This window comes from Octopus sinensis, linkage group LG5 (assembly GCF_006345805.1).
Source record: "Octopus sinensis linkage group LG5, ASM634580v1, whole genome shotgun sequence".
In the NCBI taxonomy this organism is placed as follows: domain Eukaryota; kingdom Metazoa; phylum Mollusca; class Cephalopoda; order Octopoda; family Octopodidae; genus Octopus; species Octopus sinensis.
The window spans coordinates 132,288,020-132,307,904 of record NC_043001.1 but is presented as its reverse complement, the minus strand read 5'-3'; the positions used below and the strand labels follow the sequence as shown (position 1 = coordinate 132,307,904).

At 35.1% G+C, this 19,885-nt stretch overlaps 1 protein-coding gene and 2 long non-coding RNA genes across 4 annotated transcripts in view; 2 read left to right on the top strand and 1 right to left on the bottom strand.

Moving 5' to 3' along the window:
• The window catches only part of LOC115212278 (osmotic avoidance abnormal protein 3-like), a 907,318-nt gene that overhangs the window by 669,569 nt on the left and 217,864 nt on the right, over positions 1-19,885 (top strand). Inside the window, exon 12 of the mRNA XM_036503083.1 lies at positions 1,108-1,214. Within this exon, the coding sequence (XP_036358976.1) occupies positions 1,108-1,214 (107 nt within the window). The remainder of the gene's footprint in view (positions 1-1,107; positions 1,215-19,885) is intronic.
• Positions 6,015-19,885, top strand: part of LOC118763447 — a 50,879-nt gene continuing 37,008 nt past the window's right edge. The window contains exons 1-2 of the long non-coding RNA XR_004999209.1: positions 6,015-6,116; positions 13,016-13,025. This is a non-coding gene — a long non-coding RNA (uncharacterized LOC118763447). The remainder of the gene's footprint in view (positions 6,117-13,015; positions 13,026-19,885) is intronic.
• Positions 6,015-19,885, bottom strand: part of LOC118763448 — a 50,809-nt gene continuing 36,938 nt past the window's right edge. For both annotated transcript variants that reach the window (XR_004999210.1, XR_004999211.1), the window contains exon 3: positions 6,015-6,158. This is a non-coding gene — a long non-coding RNA (uncharacterized LOC118763448). The remainder of the gene's footprint in view (positions 6,159-19,885) is intronic.

Genomic DNA, 19,885 nt, shown 5'->3' with positions numbered 1-19,885 from the left:
TGAATATGTTCCCAAACATAAACAGAAGATTGTACCAAAATGTCTTTTCACAATTATTAATAACTTGGTATTGAACTTTGAATGACTTAGAAAATCCTTCCTTAATTTTTGGAATTATATCTCATTTGATAAGAATATAAGGAATGCTACGAATGCTGAGGTGCTGTATTGGAAAGGACCTGTTCAATTCAGTCCATATTAGCATGGAAATGTGGACTTAAAAATGATGATGATGATGATGATGATGGTGTGTGTGCATGTGTGTGTGTGTGTGTGTGTGGTGTGCATGTGTGTGTGCTGTGTGTGTATATGTATATATGTATGTATTCGTGTATTGTCAGCTTCACCATCATGAACTATTTCTATTTATTGATACCCATATACCTTATTTTCTTTATTTTACTCATATTCAACCAATTCCAGGTCTATTCTCATAAAATATTCCTTGTATTACCTTTATCTTAAGGTATTCATGCTCTACTGAGTTTTGTCTATCTGCAAATCTATATTTGAAATTACCAAGCTATATATATATATATATATATATATATATATTATATATATATATATTATATATATATATATATGATATATATATATATGTGTGTGTGCGTCTATATATATGTATGTATGTATATATGCATGTGTGTTATATCTGCTTACATATATATATATATATATATATATATATAATGTATAACAAGCAAAAATGCTAGTTGTAAAATCTCTTTAAGAGATCAATGCAGTAGTTGTACTGACAATATTTGTAGTCACTTCGAATGGACAGCCATGTTTAAATGGCTATGAATATTACTTATATATATATATATGTACTTATATTATATATATATATATATGTTGTACATATGCATGCTATATATATATATATAATATATATATGTTGTACATATGTGTGCTCTCTCTCTCTCTATATATATATATATATATGTGTATATATATATATATATATATATATATATATATATATATGTATATATATATATATATATATATGTGTGTATATATATGTATATATGTATGTTGTATATATGTATGCTAATATATATATATATATATATATGTAATCATCAATGAAATCTATTTCAGAGGCTGTAGCAAACATGGATGACGATTATATTATGATTGACATATATGAAAACATTCATGATGAACTAAGGGCAGTAACCAAAAAACTTGGAAAAGCACAGAAAAAGGTATTTATGAAGCTTCCTTAGTTAATTAAGGAAACTATTTCATTTGGGAAGACAAATGTTATTAACCAGGAGGGTAACCTGCAAATAGAAAATTTATTATGGCAATGGCTGTTGTTGTTGAGATGGTGCTGGTTGTGATAGTGCTTGTGGTTGTGGTCATGATGGTGATATAATTGGTGATAAAAGTAATCACCATATGATCAACATCTGTCTCTTTCTTATTCATATATTACTGAATTTAGCCACAAATTTATATTAAGAAAATTCCAAAAGCTAAATACTCTAAAGCTAATTATGTAATTAATCACTTCTCATTATAATTATATGATTATATAATCTTTATTTTGCTATCTTTTAATTAGCATTTCACATGATTTACATTTCATTCACATTTATTAGTTAGTATGATCAGAGATACTGGTGCCCAAAACTGTTCAGGATGTTTTATTAGATTAAGGCAGTTAATGTTCAGTTTGAATTGTCACATATCAATAGACAAAGAAGAAAAAGAGGGTGACTGAAGTTGTCTTCATACATACTGTCCTAGGGAAGAATTATCGTGGAAATCTTTTAGAATGTGATCTGAGAGATGTTACCTTATTTGGAGAGAAGGCAGGATGCAGAGGGACTGGTATGGGACTGCCAGTGATTGAGAGCACTGTGATTTGAGGTGCTGTTTGAGGTGGGATCTTGGACAGGTGGCTTTTACAACAGGCCCAAGTTGACCAATGACTTTTGAGTAAATCTGGTAGACAAAATTTGTATAAATTCCATTTATGCTGAAACACATAAAAGAATGTGCATGTGTGTGTGTGTGTGTGTGTGTGTGTTGTGTGTGTGTGTATATATATATTATATATATATATATATATATATTATATTAAATTAGAGATAAAACCACTATTAGGCAAATCAAACAGTGAAAGTCATAAACCAATACATAGAAATAAAATTAATTAATAAAAAATATATAAAATATAAAATTCAAAATTTAAAATATTTAAAATAAAGTTAAAATTGAAAAAATTATTTAAATTAATAATTTATACTTATAAATTTTTAAATATATATATATATTATATATATATATATGTATATATATATATTTTATTATTATTTTATATATATATATATATATCCATCTGCCACCCGTACAACACCTTATTTTCCTGTCTTCTGACTTTCATCATGTTGTGCCACAAGGCTTTTACTCCACACACCAGCTCAACTTAACTTGTTCTTTTTAGTCGAAAGACACCTGTTGTTATTCTTGTGTTGTTTGTATTTGTAATCATGTAACATTTTCTCTATTTTCTCATTTATTTTTGTCTATGTTGTCATATACATTCGCTTACTTTCTTCCAAAAACTTGATGCTCTTAGCTTAGATTTTTTGGGCCTACCAAGTTTGAACAATCTCAAGTGTAACAAGCTGAAACTGGAATGATAATTGGAAACTTGACTGATGAACAGAAGGCCACAAATGATCCATCCTGGTTTTTCCTGTCCATTGTATCATCTATCTGTCCATATGCTTTTCATCCATTATGTTCTTATTCTATTTTTGGGATTTATATATATATACATGTGTATATATATATATATATATATATATATATATATATATATATATATATATATATACATGCATATATATATGTATATATATATATATATATTATATATATATATACGCATTCTGATCAATAAGTATCCAGACTGTTGCCATAGAAATGAAGCTTAAGCATGCAGAGTAGCTGCTTGGCACAGATTAAACCGTGAACTCTGCTATGCATGTGCACTAAGTTTTAACATTATAGCTTACTTCTGCTGTTTAAAGCAGTGCTTGGAAGGAACATGTGTAGTGTGTGATCATTGCATTGACCATGACAGAGAAATTTGAGCAGAAAATCTGCATCAAATTTTGCCAAAAGCTTGGTGATGCCTGCTCAGAGGCCTATGCAAAGTTGCAGAAAATGTATGGAGAAAAGTGTATGAGCCTAAAAAATATCGATAGTGATAAACATTCTGGAAGACCTGCAACCAGCAGAACTGAGAAAAATATCACAGATGTGTGTGCAGCTGTGAGGGGAAATCATCAAATCCCCATCTATCCATGAGTTATCAGAGGATGTGCAGATTTGTTACAGTTCAGTTCAGTCCATTATCACTGAAGATTTGAGTAAGAGATCCATGCTTGCCAAGTTTGTGCCAAAACTGTTTTCACCTGACAACACACCTGCCCATTCAGTGCAGCTTGTGTAACAGCTTTTGGCTAGGTGCAGCATTTCCTAAGGCCAACAGCCACCGCATTCCTCAGATCTTGCCCCTTGCAACGTTTTCCACTTTCCAAAAATCAAATCCCACTTGAAAGGAAAAAGATTTCAGGACATCAAGGAAATCAATGTCAATGTGACGAGGCAGCTGCTGATCATCCCAGAAAACGAGCTCCAGGAATGCCTCCATCTATGAAAACAGCGCTGGATTGTGTGTGACTTCCAAAGGGGACTACTTTGAAGGAGTTTAAATGCCAAATTGGTATGTGTTGTAGTTTTGTTTTTATAGCACCAGTCCCAATACTTATTGGATCAGACCTTATATATATATATATAGGCATGGCTGTGTGGTTAGGGAGCTTGCCTCCCAGCTACATGGTTTCGGGTTCAGTCCCACTGCATGGCACTTTGGGTAGGTGTCTTCCACTATAGCCCCGAGCCGACCGGAGCTTTGTGATTGAATTCGGTATGTGGAAGTTACTGCCGTGTGTGTATGTGTGTGTATAGCTGCTCAGTGCCTCTCCAACAGAGAGAGAGGGATATATAACATTTAACATATTCAGTATTTAAATATGAGTTTTATGCCATGGAAAGTCAATAATTTCTTCAAGCTAGGATTGCTTAGAGACACAAGGTATGGTATATAAATCTACTAAATTATTATGTTTTCCTGGCATAGATGTATATTAAATGATACAAATGATATTTACACTAAGGCGGCGAGCTGGCAGAAACGTTAGCACGTCGGGCGAAATGCTTAGCGGTATTTCGGCTGCCGTTACGTTGTGAGTTCAAATTCCGCTGAGGTCGACTTTGCCTTCCATCCTTTCGGGGTCGATAAATTAAGTACCAGTTACGCACTGGGGTCGATGTAATCGACTTAATACCTATGTCTGTCTTTGTTTGTCCCCTCTGTGTTTAGCCCCTTGTGGGTAATAAAGAAGTAGATATAAATGATATTTATCTCTCACTGGATGGACTACATTTTTGTTGATCCTATCTATAGCAGAACAGTAAACTATGTGTGTGAGTGTGTGTGTGCATGTGTATGTGTGTGTGTGTGTATGTGTGTCTGTCCTAGGGAATGCTTACATTCTGCAATTTGTATGAAAATTGCTGACCTGTGTATGATGATATTTGTTGGTCTTTCCCTGTGAACAAATCATCTGATACTGCTCCTCTTTTGGAGGAGAATGGATTGAAAATTCCCTTATTTGAAACACATGTAAAAGTTAGCGACATGAAGTGCATTTGGCTGGGAAACAATAGCTTGGTTATATGTATTTGTCTGAACCATGCCATCATGGAGAAAAGATGAAAAAGTGAATGAACAAATATACAATGGCTGCGATGATAGAAATCTATTCATGAAATATAGAAATATTAAATCCCCTAAATTACAAACGGTGTAGTCACTGCAAGTATGCTTCAATGCTTAGACTTTATAAAAATATATCGGAAACACTGAAGATAATTGAAAACTTTCATTTTGACTTGTCTTTTTAATTTATGAATATTTCCTATAATTTATCTTCAAGATTTGAAGTCTACTGACGTTATGAATCAAGTGCTTTTAGATCAATTAAGCCATACACTTTGTGCTGGAGTGTAAAATATAAACTGCCTGGGCCATATATTTTACAAATGTGATATAAAACTAAAAGAGTCTTAAAAGTTTAAAATGATAGTGACATGTATATATAGAGGGGTGGGGCCAAAAGAGAAGCAGGGAGAAGAATCAACAATTTTGTTTTTGTTTTTATTATTTTTATTATTGCTTGCATTATCGTGTTTGTAAAATTAGACATAGCTGATAAAAATTGAATTTACAGTCAATCTTCATTGATCTATAAATGTACTTCAAAGAACAGTCTATAATTTTTGTGAATAAATTATTGATATAAGCCAGGGGAAAATCATAAAATATTAATTTATCTTTACATTTAAAAAATATAATGATATGCATCACAAGAGAGCTTACCTATTATTTATGGGAGATATTAACTGTTAGCAACTAACTTAAATCTTGCTTCATTACACATGGTTGTGTAACAGGTCAGCCAAGTTAAAATTATAAATGCTTCAGATCTACTTCAAATAGTATGTTAGCTGAGGTTTTATGATTTTCTAGGTTATCTGGGTTGAAGATCAGCAATAAGATAAGCAGAGATGATATAGAAAAACAGGATCTACATTAGAATTGTTTTGATTAAAGTATTTTAAGCTATATTAAACAATCAACTTATCAAACTTATCTAATTTCTCTCTAGATTTTGAAAGCATTCAACTGTTAAAGGCTTTATAAAATGGAGACGAATTTGGTAGAACTGTTTTTTTTTAAATTCCTTTTTAAATTTTAAATTGCTTCTTTTTTTTCCATGTCGATATACAAAGGTTGGGTTGGCAAATTTTAATATGCTTTTCATGTAATATGGAAACAGTGCCTAATTTCACCTAAGTAAACTAAATGAAGTGGTGTGAACAATGTGCTTTGTCTATGTTTACACTTAGAGTTAATCAATAGTTTAAATGATTAGGTTAGAGACTTCATCTGTCATCTGGTTTAATAACACTTTTCAGCATTTCCAGCAGGTTCCACTCTGTTGCAAACCTTTAGGCTAGGTGTTGTGGTTGTTTTTCTTCTTCCCCTTTCCAATATCTCTGAAACCCTGCAAAAAAAAACAAAACAAAAACGCATGGTAAATATTCTTTGGAGGTGCAATGGCCCAGTGGTTAGGGCAGCAGACTCGTGGTCGGAGGACCGTGGTTTTGATTCCCAGACCGGGCGTTGTGTGTGTTTATTGAGTGAAAACACCTAAAGCTCCACGAGGATCTGGCTGGGGGTGGTGGTGACCCCTGTTGTACTTTTTCACCCCAACTTTCTCTCACACTTTCTTCCTGTTTCTTGAGTAATGCTGCAATGGACTGGCATCTCGTCCAGCTGGGGGGAACACATATGCCACAGAAAGCAGGAAACTGGGCCCATGAGCCTGGCTAGGCTTGAAAAGGGTGCATAGATAAAAAAATATTCTTTATCCTTTGACCAATTTAGAACTGGTTTTATTTCACTAAACATTTTATTGACCACATGATGAGAGATAATTACTTTACCAAGCAGTCATATCAGTGGCTGACCCTTTTGGGGATTCAGTTATTTCTGCAGCTATTATTAAATAACTAGCTTAAAAGCCACCCGGTAGGGTAGCTTTTAAGGTTGCTCCTTGGGCCCAACAATGACACTTCATGCATTGAGCATATATTAAATTTTATTATACTTGACCGATATTTTTCAAGCAATGAACAATTTTCATCAAAACAATGATATAATTTTTTGACTGCAAAGCTGCATGATAAACAACATTTTTTTGTCTTCCCATTTGGGGTTCAGTACAATTTTCTTTTCTGTCTAACCTCTTTCTTTCTCTCTCTCTCTTTCTGTTGATTGTTTACAACCATCACCACCACCACCATCGCCACTACAACTACCATGCACACACCATTCAGACTTCTGACACCACAACCATCAATACCTTTGACTTCGCTGCCTTCCCCTCCACCACCATCACCACTGTCTTTCACATCGCTTACTATCAACTTCATCCCTGACTGTTTTGGCTACTACCACCACCACCACCATCATCATCACTGTCACCTCCACCTCCCTCACAACTACAGCTCATACTATTACTATCACTCCATTACCATCACAACCATCAATTACCACCCTCACCATCTCTATGCCTACTATTACTCTCACCTCACCCTGAAGAATATTGAGAGAGGGGGGGAAGTTAAAGTGTGACACACTGATACACACAAATTTGTTTTGGCATTTATTATTATAGATGAAATTACTGCTTTTCCTTTCAAATAAATAAATAGTTAAATAAATAAATGCAATATTATTAGTACAATATGAATGACCAAAGTGGACAGACAATAAATCAATATTTCAAAATAATTTTAAAAATAACCATAATTCAGTCTTTAGACTGTGTTGAAATCAGAAACTCTTACCATGAAAGTTTCTAATTTGAAACAAGTTTGTTATTATAAATATATCTAAAATATAACATAGTCAGGTACTGAGCTTACAAAAATGTAGTCTAGATATGAATATTGTAAATATGCAAAGAACTGGTCCAGAAAATTATAATCCTGTGATTATAATTCTATGGGTGTAACCCTAAGTTGACTATGATTTACTGGATGTTTAATATTTTCTATCAAATGCATCTAATTGAGAATGAAACTGTGGCTTAAATGCAGTTGTTTATCTATGCTGGAGATAAATGTTGGTATAAACATGGCAATCCCATTTACATAACATGAAAAACTGTATTTCAAAGGTTAACCTTCATCTGCATTATCAGAAATTAATGCAGTTCTGATCAGCTTCCGACTATAAAATTCGAAGTAAAGCCTACAATGGAATACTGTTCCTGCTTGGGTAGAAGTGTTACTGCTATACAAAGAAAAAAACCCCAAACATCTTAGATTGATTCCAAAAGGTCATCCAGCTTACTGATGTGGAAGCACTCCGTCGGTTACGACGATGAGGATTCCGGTTGATCTGATCAACGGAACAGCCTGCTCGTGAAATTAACGTGTAAGTGGCTGAGCACTCCACAGACACGTGTACCCTTAACGTAGTTCTCGGGGATATTCAGCGTGACACAGAGAGTGACAAGGCCGGCCCTTTGAAATACAGGTACAACAGAAACAGGAAGTAAGAGTGAGAGAAAGTTGTGGTGAAAGAGTACAGCAGGGATCACCACCATCCCCTGCCGGAGCCTCGTGGAGCTTTAGGTGTTTTCGCTCAATAAACACTCACAACGCCCGGTCTGGGAATCGAAGCCGCAATCCTACGACCGCGAGTCCGCTGCCCTAACCACTGAGCCATCAGCTTACTGATAAAGACTCAGTGACTGACACACTACCCATTGGCATGTGATGTTCCCTCACTGTCTATCTTCTATACCTACAACAACAATCTTTGTTCATCTGAACAAATTAGCTACATGTCATCTTTCCCCACAGTTTCCTGATGCAGTTGTCTGTCCTCCTTGTATCACTCATATGTTCTTGCTCTTATCCAGGCTCTGCATTAACTATGGTACAATGCTATACATTTGTAGAGGAGGAAGGAAGTCTCTACATACCTATTTCTTTACTACCCACAAGGGGCTAAACACAGAGAGGACAAACAAGGACAGACAAACGGATTAAGTCGATTATATTGACCCCAGAGCGTAACTGGTACTTAATTTATCGACCCCGAAAGGATGAAAGGCAAAGTCGACCTCGGTGGAATTTGAACTGACAACGTAATGCAGACGAAATACCGCTAAGTATTTCGCCTGACGTGCTAACGTTTCTACCAGCTCTCCGCCTTGTCTCTACATACCTGCTACTTGCTGCATCGACTTGAGAGGGGTGGAAAAAATCCCTGATGCCAGCTGGATTTGAATATATAAAACAAATGGACGTTATCATTCTTGCTACTCCGTCACCTTGTAAGCAGAGAGACAAAAATAGTAATAAGCAATATGCGTCCTACATTGGTGTAGATTTGAAAAGGAACTACTAGTTATGTTAGTTGAACAGCTTTAGATGGGAAAAAATGGTGAAGATGAGAATAAAAAAACGAGTTTAGCTCAAAGTTTTGAAAAAGATTTAGCTGGACATTACAAGTTCACTAAGTCAGAAGGTTTTATGTTAATGGTATGAGATAAATATATGTCACGAGAATTTATATATGCAAGATCTGTGTCTAGTTCTCAAAAGAATTTATATTTGGGAGTAACAAACTATATTGCATAAGTTGATCCAAAATTCCAGTCTTTAGACATTTAAAGCCAGCAACAAAAAGGGTGGATACAGAATAAGAAGAACAAATTTTCATGACTCTCATACAACTAATAATTCCTTATCTATGGTCAAAAAGTGAAATCAACTTTAGAGAGAGAGAGAGAGAGAGAGAGAGAGAGAGAGAGAGAGAGAGAGAGAGAGAGAGAGAGAAAGAGAGAAAGAGAGGGAGAATGTGTGTATTTCACTGTAGTTTATAGCATTTGTTTCCTTTATAATTTTTAAACATAGTGGAGATAATAATAAACTAAAATATAGGAGACAAAAGTCTGTAAATCTGCTAAGAAGTCATATTAATAGTCAGTGAATTAACAGTCTAATCTAAAATAAGAGAAATATACTTTTATGTCATTGCCATAATTCAGATGACAGTTTGCTTTTTTTACGATTTTTTTTTTGATAGTCATATAAAAGTGATGTGCCTTTTTAATGCAGTCTGTATGAAAGGATTTATGGTTAGGTTTTGGAGGAGTTTGGTAGTTAAGCAGGTCAGTTGAATTTTTGAACTATTTGCTTGGTTGACTTATCATAGATTGAGTACATGGCAATTTTAAAGAGTATTTAATTAGTAACTGAAGCAAATTAAAAGAGTGTTCTATCAGTATTATTAGAAAAAAAAAAGATAAAAGTGATCAAGAACTTAATGACGATCGAGCTAAAATATAATTAGCTATTTGAGTCTACAAGCAGATGTTTTGCAAATATTAAAAAAAAGAGGTTTATTTTTTAGTCTGCATAATGCCATCTTATAATGGACTGGTCATATTTATAGATGAGAGAATAGATTCTAGACCAATATGGTATGCAACAATTTCTGAACTGCAAACTAAAATCTATGGCAATTGTTTTAGAAGGACTTACTTAAGGAAAGAATTTCTCAATGGAATTAAAAGACCATATTGCCAAAAATGATGGAAGCACTCCGTCGGTTACGACGATGAGGTTTCCGGTTGATCCGAAACAACGGAACAGCCTGCTCGTGAAATTAACGTGTAAGTGGCTGAGCACTCCACAGACACGTGTACCCTCAACGTAGTTCTCGGGGATATTCAGCGTGACACAGAGAGTGACAAGGCCGGCCCTTTGAAATACAGGTACAACAGAAACAGGAAGTAAGAGTGAGAGAAAGTTGTGGTGAAAGAGTACAGCAGGGATCACCACCAACCCCTGCCGGAGCCTCGTGGAGCTTTAGGTGTTTTCGCTCAATAAACACTCACAATGCCCGGTCTGGGAATTGAAACCGCGATCCTATGACCGCGAGTCCGCTGCCCTAACCACTGGGCCATTGCGCCTCCACTGCCAAAAATACTGTATAAGTGAGTTGAAAAGCCTAGTCTTTGGTAGATCCACAAAGCTAATGACAAAAGTAAAAGAATATGATAGTATTGAAGAGAGATGATTAAGGACCATAGTTAATTGCTTAGATCTTTAGAAGAGTATAATCTTCTAAAATAATTTTGGTGTGTGTGTGTGTAAGACTTGTGAGGAAAGTATCATAATTTCAAGTTAGTTTGAACACACAAGTTTTCTTGTAGTCAAAGTCACATGTTTCTTTTAGTGGTATTTGAAGTTGTACAGTTTGATTCACTAAACCTATGATTAAAATCATTCTAAAAGACTGAACAGTCATATAGAGTAACGGACCCCCAAAAACATTATATGGACCCCTGTTGAGAACCATTTATGTTGAGGTTTACCTTAAACATTTATGTTTTTGATATTTATCATCCATTGACATACGTTTGACAATCAGGATGTCACCAAAAAGAAAAGAATAGCAAAATAGTACTGCTCTACTACAACAATCTTTAGTGAAAGCATATGGGTTTCAACTTGAAAATACTATTGTTAGGGAAGTTAACACTCATCAGATGAGAACAAATGTTATATATATATATCATATACAGATGTATGCCTCTTCTCTGTATGTAACAAATAAAAAGTCACCATAATCTGATTAAACATTTCTGTAATATTAATCTTTGAAAGAAAGCAAAAATTGCATAGCTGAGTGCTTCAGAAGTTTTCTTTGTCCCTACATAATTCTGGTCTTGACCCACTGTGTGGAACTTTGGGCAAGTTTATTCAACTGTAATCTCAAGATGATCACTGCTTTATGAGTGAGATTTGAGAGACAAACTATGAAGAAGTCCATTTTGTGAGTGTTTGTGTGTGTGTGTGTGAAGGTGTGTAGTTTAGTGATTAGGACATTTGACTCATGATCGTAAGGTTGTAAGTTTGACACCTGATAACATATTGTGTCCTTGAGCAAGGGACTTTATTTCATGTTACTCCAGTCCACTCTCCTAGCAAAAGTGAGTTGCACCTGTAATTGAAAGGGCCAGCCTTGTCACATTCAGTGCTACGATAAATCTTCCTGAGAACTATGTTAAGGGTACATGTGTCTGTGGAGTGCTAAGCCATTTTCACATTAATTCCACTGGCAGGCTGTTCCACTGATTAGATCAACTGGAACTCACACCATTGTTACTGACAGAGTGCCAGTTGAAATTGAAACACACACACACGTGTGTGTGTGTGTGTGTGTGCGTGAGTGTATACTGGTGTGAAATCTCTGGCATGTCATGCTGTATCCCTGTAAGTCAAAATTTAATTTAATCATTCAGTAGAGATCAATTAAAATCATTACCAGACTAAAATAATTACTGGGTAAATATGATTTGACAAAACCCCTTCAGAGAAGTGCCCCAGCTGCAGTCAGATAACCATATCAATAAAATAATAATAGTTTATTAAAGCTAAATAGTGCAATTCACAGAAGATAACAATTTATAAACTCTTAAAATTCATTTATCCAAATATCTTTGAAGTTCATATTCTTTGAATGTTCAGTTAAGCTGGCTATAAGGGACTCCTCATAAAAGCTGTCAGATATACTATAAATTGAGTACTTCTATACAGATGTACCTGTTGTGTTTCAAATAGTCAGTAAAGGCAGTTGACCCCTCTCAAAATATCTTTTATGTAGGCATTGATTGCAAAACTATTAACTGTTTTTGTCCCATAAGACCTAAGTATAATTCTTAAAAGGAAAATATATTGGGGTGGCTAATATGATATCATCTGGAATGTAGCAAGGTGGCAAACTGGCGAGGTGGCAAGCTGACAGAATCATTAGTATGCTGAACAAAAAAAATTGCTTAGCAGCATTTTGTCTGTTTTTACATTCAAATTCTACCGAGATCAACTTTGCCTCTCATCTGGTCAGAGGCAATGAATTAAGTGCCAGTCAAGTGCTGGAGTCAATGTAATAGACTAGCCCCCTTCACCAGTATTTCAGTCCCTTGTGCCTATAGTAGAAAGGATTATCTGGTATGTAGCAGAATCTTTACCAATGACCTAATATTCAGTTATTCAACAGTGAAAGGCATTCAGAGTGTGTAGTTTTAAAGAATATAAGCTAATAATATTTTAGTTGAAAATTTTAAGACTATGCAGAAACGTTTTGAAATGGGATAGAGACAAGTTCATAGAATGTATGCAACCAGCAGAACTGTTAGAGAAAGACGATGTAGCTCATACAATTGATTTGAAAGAACGAATGTGTAATTTTTTAATGTTTTCATTATATTTATGCAGATAATGAATTGTGCTTAAACAGCAAAATTCTTTTTATCTCCTATGTTAACAGAAATAGCCTATAATCTGTTTTGTCTGTGTCTTTCGTACATGTTTCAGAAAAGAAAATGATAGGCCACTTTAACATCTTAACAATTCACAAGACTGCCATTTATAGGAAATTTCATGTGTCTACATCCAAAATATCTAAACAATTAAAAAAAAAAAACCCTCACAGAAAGTATTGATGCTTAGAAATATTTTTAACTTTTATTATGCTTTGAAACTGGTTTTGTCTGAAGCTTCTATGAAAATCTTCCATTTGCTATAAATTAGATATATTGCCTTCCTTGGAAAATTTTTTTTCTGCTTTTCCTTTTTCCTTCTTTTTGAGATTGAATGACATAAACTAAGTTGGGTGAAATATTAAGTAGCCATTGCATTTATTTAAATTGTAATATGAAGTATAAAAACATTATCAAAAAGGCATTTTCTGGAAACATGTTGTTTTAAAAATATGAGACACCAACAGGAAGCATTTTTTTGTTATTACAAAACATTCAAAGTTTCCAATAGACTAGAATACATTTCAAAAAGACTCCAATTTACAAATGCTTAAAAGGATTTTTTCTTTTCTCTCTTAAAGCTAGTTGGCGCCATTAGAATTTGATAGCATCATTTTTCATCAACTGCAATATTTTCCTGGTAATAACGCTAGTAAGATATCACATATCATATGATCTTAACTATGAACATTTGACATTGTTGCCATTTTTGTTTTTGTTTTAAATATATCTAAAACAATTAAAAGACAAGGAAAATATCTGCAAATAGGAAACATGGATTGCAATATTTGCTGGACCAGAATGATTTTCTAATGACCATCTGTTTTGACAGAATGCACTATTTTATGTCCTAGTCAGTGAGTATATGACGATAAGTCATAAAACTTGTCATCATATATCTGATCAAATTCCATTTGTCTTCTGCGACAATTGGGAAACTCTATATGCAAGCGAGAAATATGCCTTTCATACAAATATTATTTACTTAATTCTACTAAATCTTATTTTGTTTCTATATTTCATTTTGTACTTCTTTTAATTTCTTTCCACTAATGAAAATCTGCTATTGACAGCTCTTGGTTGCTTTTAACTAGAGGTTTTTCTTGTAATGTTCTTTATTTTGTTTTATTTGAACAACCTGAGAGTAAATGTTATAAATTAGTCATGAATCACTCTCGTGTAACTTCAGTTTATTAAAATTATTTAAAAACTGCAAATCTTGTATTAATGCAAATACATTTCACTAAATCCAGAGAATGGAATTAAATAATGCACACTACATGACATAGGTTCAAACCTTGCTACAGGCAGAGGACTGTACTCTGGGGCAATGCATGCCATTGTTCTGGTTGACTCAGTCAATAGAAATAAATGCTTAGTATTATAAATGGTTGAGGTGCTGGGTCACTGCTGAACATTTTAATCTCTGTGTAGTGATAGCAGGGTATATGTGTATGCGTGTACATGTATGCATGTACATGTGTGTGTGTGTGTGTGTGTGTGTGTGTGTGTGTGTGTGTGTGTGTGTTAATTAACCACATAGCTTTCTGAATCACTGAAATTTATGGATGGAGCTGGTACTTATGATGGGAGACAAATCTCTTCATGGACTGAACATTAGACTATTGCAAGTTGCATTTGTCATTGATCTTGACTCTGCAAAACAATGGTTACTTATCAATTGCACACTACTTCCACTTCTACAGGAATCATAATTTTCTCCTTCATTTTTTTTTCTTCAGTTGTTAGAGCAATTGATTGCACAGCCTGACACCATTCCTGCTGTAAGCCATTTAACATGAATTCTTGTTGGGACCAGTTTTTCAGCAGTCAAATAAACTGGAGCAAGAAGAGTAGTTTTTTTATTTTGTTCTGGAGCCCAACCCAGCAACTGGATTAGTAAGGTCTGAACTAATGACTTACTTATTTTTCCAATACCTTTTTTTTTTTTAATCAGGTGAGACAGCGTTGGATGGACAACTGACCACTTAGTTATATGTACAAATCGTATTATTTTCTTTGTTTTTCATGTCTGTTTGAAATCCCGTTTTGCTTTACTAATTTAAAGTGCATTTTTGTCTTATAATGTTCGTCCTTCGGGTTCGAAGATGACCATTGACATCATTTGGTGGAATTGCTGCTATGAGACCGGAGGTGGCTGGTGAGGCCAATCCGGGCAAGAAAGCCCCTCCCACAAGTGGGGCAGAAGTGGGTAGGGGCTGTGCTATTGGTGCAGGTGGCTCTGGCTTTTGTCTTATTTCATAGCTAGATTATTATTAGCAGTAGGAATGTTGTCCGACTTCAAATATTATTGCTTCAACAGACAAACCTTCTGGTCTCCTTTTCAAACATTTGAAAATGAAAGTAGAACAGCATTTGAAAAATAGCTGAGCAAATGTTCTACTTTACTTCATTGAGTAGAACATTTCTTGTTATTTCTGATTAGATTTTTTTTATTATATGCTGGGTCTGAAGAATGAAGAGGAAAGAGTACTGTTCATGGCCATTGAGGCTCTCTTAAACTGGTGAGATTGATGCCATTAATGTTCCTCTTGAACCTTAATGAGTCAACATTTGCAGGAAAGACATGAGTAGAGAAGGAATTCCAGAGGGCCAACATTATGAGTCAAAAGGCCTGGTAGGGTAGTGATTAGTGCAACAGAGATGGGGTTAGGGACTTCATATAACAAAGTTGATGAGGAGAGACAAGTAGGATTGGAATATCTGAGAGGTTATGTTTGGAGAAGTAGAGTTCATTAAAGGTAAAGTAGAAAGGCAGAGAGAGGAGGTAGCATGCCGATGGACCAGAAGCTGGATGGTGTCTGTGGGTGACTTTATGCTAGTCATTTAGATGGCCCATATTTGGATGTGGCCTAGGATATCTATTTCTTTACTACCCACAAGGGGCTAAACAGAGAGAGGACAAACAAGGACAGACAAACGGATTAAGTCGATTATATCGACCCCAGTGCGTAACTGGTACTTAATTTATCGACCCCGAAAGGATGAAAGGCAAAGTCGACCTCGGCGGAATTTGAACTCAGAACGTAACGGCAAACGAAATACGCCTACGCATTTCGCCCGGCATGCTAACGATTCTGTCAGCTCGCCGCCGATGTGGCCTAGGATATCTGTGTGTGCAGCACCAGCAGTACCATCCCAAATGTGAGAGCAAACTCTATTGTGGGTATTGCCAATGCTTTGGGAGGGATCAATAATTGTTAGCAGCAGGAAGGTCATCCAATAAAAAATACATGCCCTAACAAATATGCATTTTGACCCTATTCAAATTTCAGAATATGAATGTAAAACAGTTGAAAAAAATAAATATACTGACCAAACCCTATCTATTTTTTCAGCAAATCATACACTAAACATCCTCTGTTATCGTTGTCCAAGTTTAATTGTTATAATGGCATTACATTTTAAACACACTTCTTCGTTAAGCTACCTTTAAATAGAGACAATGAAAGAAATCCCTATAGAACCTATCTGGAAAAAAAAACCTTCTTTTCTTCCATTTTAGCTACCACATGTTCTTATGGCTAAATCGATCTTTCTTCCATAAAAGATTTTATTGAAATGATTTATATGTCAAATGTAAGATGTACAACAAAAGCTGCAAAGTTCAGTGCATATCAGTTTTACAATCATAACCTGAAATTTTTCATCTTATCTATGCATGTCACACATGTTATCCATCACTAGCAGTAATCAGCAAAGACATTTAACTGAACATTCTATTGTCTTCAGGCCTTTTCTCATACAACAGATGATCAATTATCTTCCATTCATTTTGTTAATATTTTTCTACTATATTTTTTAATCACTTTATTAACAATTTCATAGAGGACAGAAACAAGAACAACAAATCAAAACCAAAAAAGGTTTCATGAAAGAACATTTTGATATTAATCCTTTGTTTGTGTTGTTGTTATTGTTACTGCTGCTGCTGCTGCTGCTGCTGCTGCTGCTGTGTTGTTGTTGTTATTACTCTGTATCCCATTCCTATGTCTTCTTTTGACATCTATTTTAAGAATCACTGAAATGGATTTAAATGATTCAGAGAATGGAGAGAGAATCTTTTCAAATAGTTGTTGTCTTTAATCTCACATACATATACTTCATGTTGGACTTCATTTATAAATTTCATGTTTGACAGTTAAGATTTCTTTAATTTTATAAAGGAAAAAAAAAATGTTTCGCTTTCCATTCATGTAATATTGTTATTCAGTGTCTATTAATTAGTTTCCTGTTACTGAATTTATTATTAGTTTGTTACTAATTGCTATCGCTGTTGTTACAGTTGTTACATATGAAAATTCATAGAGGAGTAACCAAAGTAAATGTTTAGTAGTCTTAAATTATGTCCTTTTTGATTCTGAACTCAAATACTACTGCGGTTGATTTTGGCTTTCAGTCAAATGCACTGGAGTTCATCACAGTTTAACTCTTTAAACCGACCACATCCTGCCAAAATATTTTACCTGTTTTGTGTCTAAACTCACTCCTACCCAACAATGTCATTCTAAAAGTAAGCAATCACATCAGGTGCAGGAGTGGCTGTGTGGTAAGTAGCTTGCTAACCAACCACATGGTTCCGGGTTCAGTCCCACTGTGTGGCATCTTGGGCAAGTGTCTTCTACTATAGCCTCGGGCCGACCAAAGCCTTGTGAGTGGATTTGGTAGACGGAAACTGAAAGAAGCCTGTCGTATATATGTATATATATATATGTGTGTGTATGTTTGTGTGTCTGTGTTTGTCCCCCTAGCATTGCTTGACAACCGATGCTGGTGTGTTTATGTCCCCGTTACTTAGTGGTTCGGCAAAAGAGACCAATAGAATAAGTACTGGGCTTACAAAGAATAAGTCCCGGGGTCGATTTGCTCAACTAAAGGCGGTGCTCCAGCATGGCCACAGTCAAATGTCTGAAACAAGTAAAAGAGTAAAAGAGTAAGAGTATCATCAAAATCTTAAAACTATGATAAATTCAAAACAATGTCAATAAATAAGTATTATGTTTGACAGAATAATCTGAATGCTAAAGGGCTAAGCACTAAACTATGGTGTTGCTCATTTGACAGGGGTCACTGATTAAGGCAGCGAGCTGGCAGAAACGTTAGCATGCCGGGCAAGATGCTTAGTGGTATTTCGTCTGTCTGAACATTCTGAGTTCAAATTCTGCTGAGATCGACTTTGCCTTTCATCCTTTCGGGGTCAATAAATTAAGTACCAGTTGCGCACTGGGGTCGATATAATCGACTTAATTCCTTTGTCTGTCCTTGTTTGTCCCCTCCGTGTGTAGCCCCTTGTGGGCAGTAAAGAAATAAGAAGCATTAGCATGCCGGGTGAAATGCTTAGCGATATTTCGTCTACCATTATGTTCTGGGTTCAAATTCCGCCGAGGTCGACTTTGCCTTTCATCCTTTCGGGGTCGATAAATTAAGTACCAGTTACGCACTGGGGTCGATATAATCGACTTAATCCATTTGTCTGTCCTTGTTTGTCCACTCTGTGTTTAGCCCCTTGTGGGTAGTAAAGAAATAGGTGTCACTGGTTGTAAATGATCATTAAGGTATGAAATGGAGTATTTTACTTTTTGACACACTGAGCGCTTATTGCGGAGGGTACTTGTGGAAAGGGTAGATACAAGAAGATATGGGATGAATTGGTGAGAAAGGATCTTCGGGTGCTGGTCTTCATTGAGGAAATGACAAGGGACCAAAAGATATGGCGATTTGCTGTACTTGGTAAGACACATCAATTTAAGTAAAATCACTGTCTTTCACACATAGAGGTTTGTCCTTTCAGGTGCTGGTGCCACGTAAAAAGCACTCATACTAATGCTATTTTAATACACCTGTGCCAGTGATGTGTAAATGCACCTATGCCAAGCATCCAGCACACTCTGCTAAGTGGCTGGCATTAGGAAGGGCATCCAGTCATAGAAAGCATGCCACAACAGAGAGCTGGCGTCAGGACAGCTCCCTGCTAGCCAGCTCCAAGTTAAACAATCCAACCCATACCAGCATGGAGAGTGGACGTTAAACGATGATAATGATGATGATGCTTATCATCTTGTGACTAGGGCAAAATAAACGACCAACAAATACAAGATCTTAAGATTCAATATACAAAGTATAATGCTTTTTTGTGTATATATGTATGTGTGTAAGCAAACATTTATTTGAATATGTGTGTATATATATATATATATATATATATATATAAATATATATATATATATAAGTTCAGCAACAATTTAGATTCAAATGAATATGGTACTTAATTTAGATGCACCAGAATTTTGTATGGTGTTATCCATAAAAATTTGTTGGATGATTATAATCAAAAATAAGCAACAAGAATGACTCCGGTGATTTGGTACAATTGTTTCGCACTACATCATTTTATTAAATTTTATTAAATTAATAAAATGATGTAGTGCGAAGCAATTATACCAAATTACTGGAGTCATTCTTGTTGCTTATTTTTTAGTATATATATATATGTGTGTGTGTGTGTGTATATTTTATATATCTGTGTCTCTATGACTATCTTCATCCATTTTAACATATATTATGTCATGCTTGTAAAGGCGGACAAATCTTTAGCACCTGGTGCTTTTAATTTTTATGGTTCTTTCTCATCTCTTGTATGAGAATCAACATCTTGAAATCAGTCTTCATCCCTTGTCATTATAGGTCTCCCTCTTCCACTGGTTCTATTAACTGAGCTTTTGACATTTCTCTTCACAGTTATCTTCTGTAAGTATCACCTGCTCATACCTGTAGTTTTGTCTTTCATAAACTACTAGCAGTATCGCCCGGCGTTGCTCGGGTTTGTAAGGGAAATAACTATATAAGCATTTTTAGAGATGTAA